This window comes from Gossypium hirsutum, chromosome D04 (assembly GCF_007990345.1).
Source record: "Gossypium hirsutum isolate 1008001.06 chromosome D04, Gossypium_hirsutum_v2.1, whole genome shotgun sequence".
In the NCBI taxonomy this organism is placed as follows: domain Eukaryota; kingdom Viridiplantae; phylum Streptophyta; class Magnoliopsida; order Malvales; family Malvaceae; genus Gossypium; species Gossypium hirsutum.
Genome location: NC_053440.1, coordinates 52734275 through 52742394, shown reverse-complemented (window position 1 = coordinate 52742394; position 8120 = coordinate 52734275). Strand labels below are relative to the sequence as shown.

The 8120-nt window shown below is 31.5% G+C and overlaps 1 protein-coding gene across 1 annotated transcript; it reads right to left on the bottom strand.

The window, feature by feature from the left end:
* Window positions 1-2631: 2631 nt before the first annotated feature.
* LOC107898864 (serine carboxypeptidase-like 35) lies at window positions 2632-6914 on the bottom strand. The gene is made up of 8 exons (XM_041090857.1): window positions 6533-6914; window positions 4608-4715; window positions 4330-4518; window positions 4155-4243; window positions 3777-4064; window positions 3567-3703; window positions 3158-3250; window positions 2632-3087 (listed from the first exon to the last, which is right to left on the bottom strand). The coding sequence occupies exons 1-8, from the start codon at window positions 6795-6797 to the stop codon at window positions 2829-2831; spliced, it is 1428 nt and encodes a 475-aa protein (XP_040946791.1). The 5' UTR covers window positions 6798-6914; the 3' UTR covers window positions 2632-2828.
* Window positions 6915-8120: the final 1206 nt, after the last annotated feature.

The following is an 8120-nucleotide window of genomic DNA, read 5'->3' as shown; positions in this document are numbered from 1 at the left end:
TTCATGATTTAATCAATTATCATCTTTTAATATCTTTTATTTCCAATTTCATCCTTTTCTTTAATTAAATTTCCATGGATGAATCATCATCCTTATCTACTAACTTCTCTTAATGGTCTATTTGCCATATAAGGACCTCAAAATTTGAATTCCATAGCTATTTGATACATATAGCTACTAGAACCCAACTTTTGCATTTAATGCAATTTGGTCCTTTTATCAATTAAACATGTAATCAGTAAAACTTTCTTAACAAAATTTTCATACGACATTTTTAACATAATGCAGACCATAAAATAATATTAAAATAATTTTCTTTTTGGACTCGTATTTGTGGTCTCGAAACCACTGTTCTAATTTCACTGAAAACGGGTTGTTATATATACACCCAATACATGTCATATAAATCGAAAAGAACGTTCCAAAAACTACCGAAATTAAGCTAGATAGTGTGACTTGAGCGCCGATTCGATCGTCCAACCTTCTGAGTATCTACAAGAACATTAAATAACACAAGTAAGCTCAATGAAGCTTAGTAAGTTCGACATATTTAAACGATAAATCTTACCAAAATAATTGCAACAATTCGAACATTAACTATTCAACCACGAAGGTTTCCTGTCATCCACAATCTCAACCAATAATTCCGTCCAAAAATTCTGCTCGCGTAATCTTAACTAAAGCGATCATAACTTGAGCTCTCGAACTCGAAATCAAGTTATTCAAAGTGCATTTCGAAGCTAAGAGATAAGCCTTCGAACGCTATGAGACATATCAACCCAAAAATGTCTAGATCCCATCTAAAAAATTATCGTAAGTTGAATAATTTTTCAAACTTGAAAATTAGTAGCTTCGATGATACAATTTAATAAATTTTACCACCAGTACATAATCGAGATACAAGAGAAGAAATGATTGAGTTCTTATTTGATAAAGAAAATATATAAACAAATAGTTTATTGTCGTTGGATTTTAGTTTCATAAAACTTTTTTCCATAATAAATGCATACAAGTTGGAAAAGAAGACAAAGGAACTATTAACTCAACCCTACCCGATGGCGAATAGCTAACGTGGTCGACGATTGCAGCCGAGTAACGTCGCTGTCTTGGGTGATTTTTCCCAATACATAGAATATAAGGTAGATAAGTGCATTGCTTTGGAATTGATAACAATTAGAAACAGATTGGTGTATGTGCAGGCATAGGAGGCATGATGACAATATTATAAATCCATTTCTGTCATAAAAGTTAGGCTTTTGAGGAAGCATTCTCATCATGTGGTGGATAAGGTTACACATTTCTCTATTTTAATCATTGCTTCACTACTACTTGCTAAACCCATCCTTTATAGCAAATCAATGTATATAATTTATACTTTCAAATTTTTTATTTATTTTATTGGTCGAATCAAAATGGTCGGGTGAATTGGGTCAGGTGACTCGTATTTCGATTTTAAAAAGAATTTGGGTAAATTATATTGATTTTTATTTAATTATTAATATTTTTTATTTTTTAATTATAAAAGTTACAAAAATAATTATTTAATTATCAACTTTTTTTATCATTAGCGATTAAAAGATTACTTAGAAGCTTTTAAAATGGACATAATAGTAACTTTAACTTTCAATATTTATATATTGTGTTAATTTAGTCTTAATTTTAAAAAAAATAACCCTCAACATTTATACATTGTGTAATTTGATTTTTTTTTGTGACATTGAGGGTTAAGTTTAAAAGAATAAGAAAATATAAAAATTATTATCTTAAATTTTTTGTATATTTTCTATCAAATTTAGTTGATAAATTTATTTATTTTTTTAGCTTTTTAGATGAAATTATCACAAAGAAACTACAAAAAGGATTAAATTACACAATGTGTAAATGTCAAGTGTTAATTTTTTAAAAATTAAGATTAAATTGATATAATATATCAATTTTGAGGGTTAAAGTTGCTATTATATCAATTTTAAAAACTATAATAAAAAGTTAAAAATCTATCCATTGGGAGATTTGAATCTAATTGAATTTTATATAAACTTTTAATAAGCATATTTTCAAGTATATGTTGAAAAAAATGTAAATTTTGAAAACTTTGAGGCATATTCTTGATTAGTAAAAGATACTGCATAATTCTTTAGAGACACACAACGAATTTTTCAGTTTCAAAAATTCTTTCTTTTTCTCTCGAAATTTTTCAAACACTTCGGTGATAGAAGAAGGTAAGGTCTATTCGTTGATCACTGCAAATGTACTACTGCCGCGATTATTTTGTTGTTGTATCCTAGGAGACAGACGACCAACGTTTCTCCAAGTACCATAGGAGCAGCTGAATCTGTTTTAAGAAAACTATGAAAACAGGCCTCAACATCTAGTAAAATTCGATGTTTTAAATAAATATTAATATTTATTTAATTTATTTAATTGTTTAAAGTTGTTTATTTAATTGTTTTTAAATATGATGTTTTAAATAAATATAAATATTTATTTAATTTATTGTTTAAAGTTGTGTTTTACATAAATATAAACATTTATTTATATTATTTGATAAGATCTTCTATAAATTTATATTATTCGTTGAGGTGTTTTGTTTAACAGTATATAACTTCAATAATCAATTATTTCAAAAATCATAAAAAAAATGATTATAGCAATAATGCAATCATGAAAAACACAAGTGTATCAAAATCACGAGGTAAAAAAAATTCAGTGAGGAACTTGGAGGTGATTGGTAGCTAAAAAGCCTAGAATAGCAAAATGTAATGAAGGAAACGTCCAAATTATGGTTGGTGAAACATAATCGATAGCATTAGCAAGTAGCTAGCTAGCGGCTAGAAACGTGAAGAAGGCAAGGTGTTGGCAGAGAGGAAATGGGTGAAGAGAGAAAGGGACTGGCGAGGAGCAAAGACGGGGACTTGATGGCCAGCACCACGCACGGTGGCAAACGTCAGTCCCCCTTCATACACCTCTACCCATCCACCCACTTGGCTCTGGTGGAACCATGCCCTCCATTCTTCTTTTACTTTTAGTCCCATTTTCTTTATGCTGTACCTCGTTGATGTCACTGGCACCCTCCCATCTGTATCCCCACTGCCATAACAACAACATTCATTCAATTAAAACAAAATGTATGTATGTATGTATGTATGTATGTATGTACCTGTAAATCCAAATACGTAGGCCAGCAGTGAGGAGTTTTTGAATGATGGGCAAAACAGAGTCGGGCGAGTCATTCCAACCTTGGATTTCACCACTGCCAATATTTATGTTGCCGAGTAAGTCAATAACATTCAAATCAAGAGATAAACAGAAAGAAAAGCTTGAACGATAGCTTGTTTCTATAGTGGTAGGGCATTTAACAGTTTGGATGCCATAGTGAAGAGAAAAGGAAAGGTCAAATAAAGTGGCACTTCTTGTATTCATTAAATTTTATGTGTTAGTGTAAACAGAAAGAAAGCTCTACAACGATGATTAAACACATGCTGTCATTAAATGCTCGAAAGCTCCAGGATTCTCTCTGCCTACGTACCATAATCATAGCATAGATTAATAAGAAAGCTTTTTTATACCTGCATGTAGTGTAGGGATATGAAAGCTTTGTGAGATTAGCATGCAATGCACTTTGAACATCTTCTCTGTTGAAGTACATCTCAACATACCCTTCTGTGCATGGATCATAGCCCCTTGGTAGCATATGCCAAATACCCTATTCCAAATCAAGCATTTTAGCAAACCAGTGCATACACATATATACATATAGGGTTTATTTGGGGAATTACATGTTGGGAGAGGAGACGAGGAGCTACAGGGAGTTTGGGATAGGTTCGTCTTGTTCCAAGAGCTTTAATGCAAACGGGAGTGTAGATGCTGTACATATCGATGTTAGCATAAGCATCCATGAAACCTTTCATATGATCGGCGCATTGAACCGTTAGATTATTAGTTTGTTTAAAGTCACATTCCTTGTTTATTTGGTCGTAGAGTTGGTCCGAAATGATGGCGTGGCTCCATGCATAATCGAACAGCCCCAACGTGTCTGTCGGTTCGTTGATCGCAGCATTTCCGATCTGAATACATTACAAAAACACCCAAACAAACATAAGTATCTATTGTTATCTCAACTTTCCAATTCAGCTCCAACTCGACTCAACACATACCATGAATCCCTTGAAATTAATGTAGGAGTCTGGACTTGACCCTTGGTTTTTGTCATAAATGAGTTGAGCCAGCTGGGGAACATAATGACCTGACGGAGACAAAAGCAAGAAAAGGAAAACATGAATGATGGTTCATATATATTTTATATATAAAAATGGAAGGGTAACCATATACCAGCATAGCTCTCTCCAGCAATGTAAAAGTCATGGGATTTGAAGTTAGGGAACCTTTTGAACCAATTAATTAAGAAAGTATAAGAGTCGGCTGCTGTAACTTGATCACCCAGTTTATGTAAATCTTGGGAATTGTTGGTGTATGAAAACCCCACTCCGACTGGTGCCTCCAAAAACAGTATGTTTGCAACTACATAACCATGAGTATATATAGCAAGTTAGTATTGGAAATCAAGAAAGATATATGTATATATACTTGAATGGAAGTAATGGGGGTACCTTTGTTCCAAGAGAATTTGTTAAAAGTAAGGCGAGTGCCATTGCTACGAATAAGGAAAGGACCAAGTTCTTGTGCTGCTCCGTAGGCCACTGATGAGCAACCAGGTCCTAAAACATTGCCATTTCAGTCAATGCCATCACAATTCATCTCTTTTTCTTGTTATACTATCTAAACATTAATTTAATCATTCAAATCCCTTCAAATTGAACCCAATTAATCTAAAATAAAATAAATTTTGTTTAAAGACAAAGAGAAGCTTCTTACCAACCAAAAAAAAAGAGAGAAATATATGGTTTTGACAAGAAAGGGGAAACTGGTTATGGGGGTAACTCTACTAATTCACTAGAATTGGGGGAGCAGGTGGGCCTCAAACCCAAAATATCTACACATAAGAATTTGTCAGTCACATGTAGCCACAAGCATTGGACCCACAACTATTTCTTTCATATAATTAAACCAGATTGTGTACCCTCATCTTTTTTGGTTAAAAATTTCAACATACATTGGTCAGTTTTAAACAGTAAAAATAAATAAAATTTTTAATAGAATAATCGATTAACTCTTTGATCTAACGTGTATTAATAAATTTATCTATTTTTTAATAGAAGAAATAAAGTTCAATTCAACTCTCATAAAATCCAACTAATTTTATTATTATAGTCAATAATTATTAATTACACCATCCCATAAAAGACAAGAAGTAATTTTAAAAGAAAAATCAATAAAAGCATATAGTAAAATATAGAACAAGTTGGGCATTGATCGGACGGCTCATGTTTATTGATAGAAAAAAAGATATTAATTTTGTAGGAGATGGACACATTGAGTCAAAGTCTCAAAGGTAATGGGCCCCCAACAGGTAGGGTCAAAGTAAGCAATGGCCATGCCTATTTTGAAAAATATTTCAGACTTATATATACTAGCATTAATTTAGGAACTCCAAAATTTGACTTTCGTGCCAAACTGATAGGACAATATGTTCATTATTAGCTAAATATAATGTAAGAAAATATGAGTTTAAGCGCATTAAAACGTATCGTCAGATTCGTAAAAAATATAATCAGAATCTTAAAAATTACACCAAAAGTAGGCGAAAACTTAAGAAAGGAAGGATGGAACTGTTATAAATTTCAAGTTCATAGGCCGACAAATGAATGAACGATTATTCTGGGAAGAAACACTGCTGCTGCACACTGTACAATTATTGTGTTTTCGAGAATATGCATTTTTTAATTATGAAAACAGGTTTTTTATAATTAAAAAGTTGTAATATATTATAAATTATAGTAAATTTTAAACCTAGTCTTAAAATTCATATTAATTTGTTAATATTATTAGAATTATTTTCTTAAATTTAGGTTAATTATAACAATTATTTTTAATAGTATTAATAATTAATTTCAAAATTTTAAATTTTAAAAAATAGAGACTAAATTCTTAAATAAAATTAAAGTGACTAAATTTTAAATTTATGAACGGAACAAAGACGTATGAACTATTTTAACCTAACTAAAATTTTACTTTTTTTTCTTCGTATATCTAAAACTCATTTGGCCAAAACTCAGCTCTTTTCTGGTTAGTTGATGATTTTTGTCTCTTGCCAAGAGCAAAACATTTAGTTTTTGGGATTGAAAATTTAACTTTTTTTTTAAAGTTTTAATTTAATTTTAGATAATAAAAAAATATTTGATGATGGTTAATGTGATAAAAACGAATTTAATTTTGCATTATTTTTATGTTAATGAAATAAAAAATAATAATAAATCACAGCACTCATCAGCTGCTCTGCTCCAATCAAAGTCCTTTAGGGACAAATGTTTGAAAATCTGTTTCATCTTTGACTCTTCGCTATCATTTTAAGTTTTCTTTAAGCATTAAGTATGTAAAGCAATGAAAAGAGAGACTATGTAAAGAAGATGCCAACCTCCATTAAGCCAAAGAACTAGGGGCTTGTCGGAAACTCCATCTTGGGCTTCGAAAAACCAGTAGAACAAGGCTTTGGAGTCTTGAGGTCGGAGCTTGACGTACCCAGCATAGTGCCGGAACTTCACCGGCGGCTGTCCAGGCAAGTTCGTCACCCTGTCGGTCTCTTGCTGTTCGGCGTAGGAGGGTTGTCTGCTTTGGGTGAAGGTGGGGATATGAATGAAGAGAAAACAGCAGAGGAGAAAACAGGGGCTTAGCTTTGCCATTGAAATTGGCAACAGCTCCAAGGGGGGAATGTAGAAGTGGGAGAGTCCGTAGAAAACAGAGGGAGTGGGGTTCTGTTTTATATATAATGGGAGTATCCAAAGAGTCGAATTATTTTTTATTTTTTATTTATCGAGTTTCCTTTAATTAAATTTTATTATAAAATTAGATAAATAGCAATATGAATTCTTAAAAAAATATTTTTAATATTCGATTCAAGTACACTAAGGCTTCGTTTGGATGGGCGATTGACTGTGGTGCGGTGCATTTAACTTACTTTTTATCTCACGCTACAGTATCGCTACAGTATCTAATCTCACCGCCACCGCTGCTTTTTACACTAACCGCAGCTAAACGCACCGCCCATCCAAACTCACCCTAAATCTCCGTCAATCTATCAACAGCTCTTTGTAGAATTAAGAGACATAAAAAAATATTAAAAACTAAACATGCATACCTCGAAAATAATATCTCTATTGCAAATCTGAAATCGACCCACCCTCAATCAAACTAATTATAACAATTACATCCAAAATTTTTGAAAAAAAAAATCTTCACTTTAATCAACCATTAATAAAAGTTAAAAATGAAAATTAAAATCCCATGGCGGTGCCCAAAGTCTCGTGAGACTCGTACTTGCTATTTTATCTTTGGTTTGGTACAATAATACTATACTTTTGTCTTTTTTAACTTTAATTTTTCTTTTCGATTTCAGTATAAAAATTGAACTTAAAATTAATTAACCATTTAATGGTTCAGGAGCATGAGCATGAGCATGAGCATGGTTAATTTCATCTCTATTAAAATTTTAATTACTATTTAATTTTTCTTGGTGAATTATAATAACAGGACTCAAAACTCAAACAACCAACATGACTAGTGCAACTCATACACAAGCTACAACTAGGACAATAAACCCTCTTAACCATCAGATCGACACATGAAATTCTATTAATTCTATATTTTTATTACATAAGGTTGAAACTAATATTAGTGGGCCTTTCTTTTGTGAAAGACATTGGGCTTTTTCTTTTCTATCTTAAATCATTGAGTAACATGCAATTAGCTTTTTTATTACAATTATTATTACAACTAGGGTAAAAGTTTAATAATTAATAGTAAAATAGATACCATCTAAGATTAAAATGAGTGAAGTTGACATTTTAACTCATTCACTAGTTATTTGTTTACTTTTTTGGTATCATGTACAAATAGCGAGTTATTATCAAACTAACAAATAGTATTTGTCATAAGTTTGCAAGGATTAACTATCACTTTGAACATACTTTTATGCAATGATAATCTTCAAGATGTAAGAAAAGATA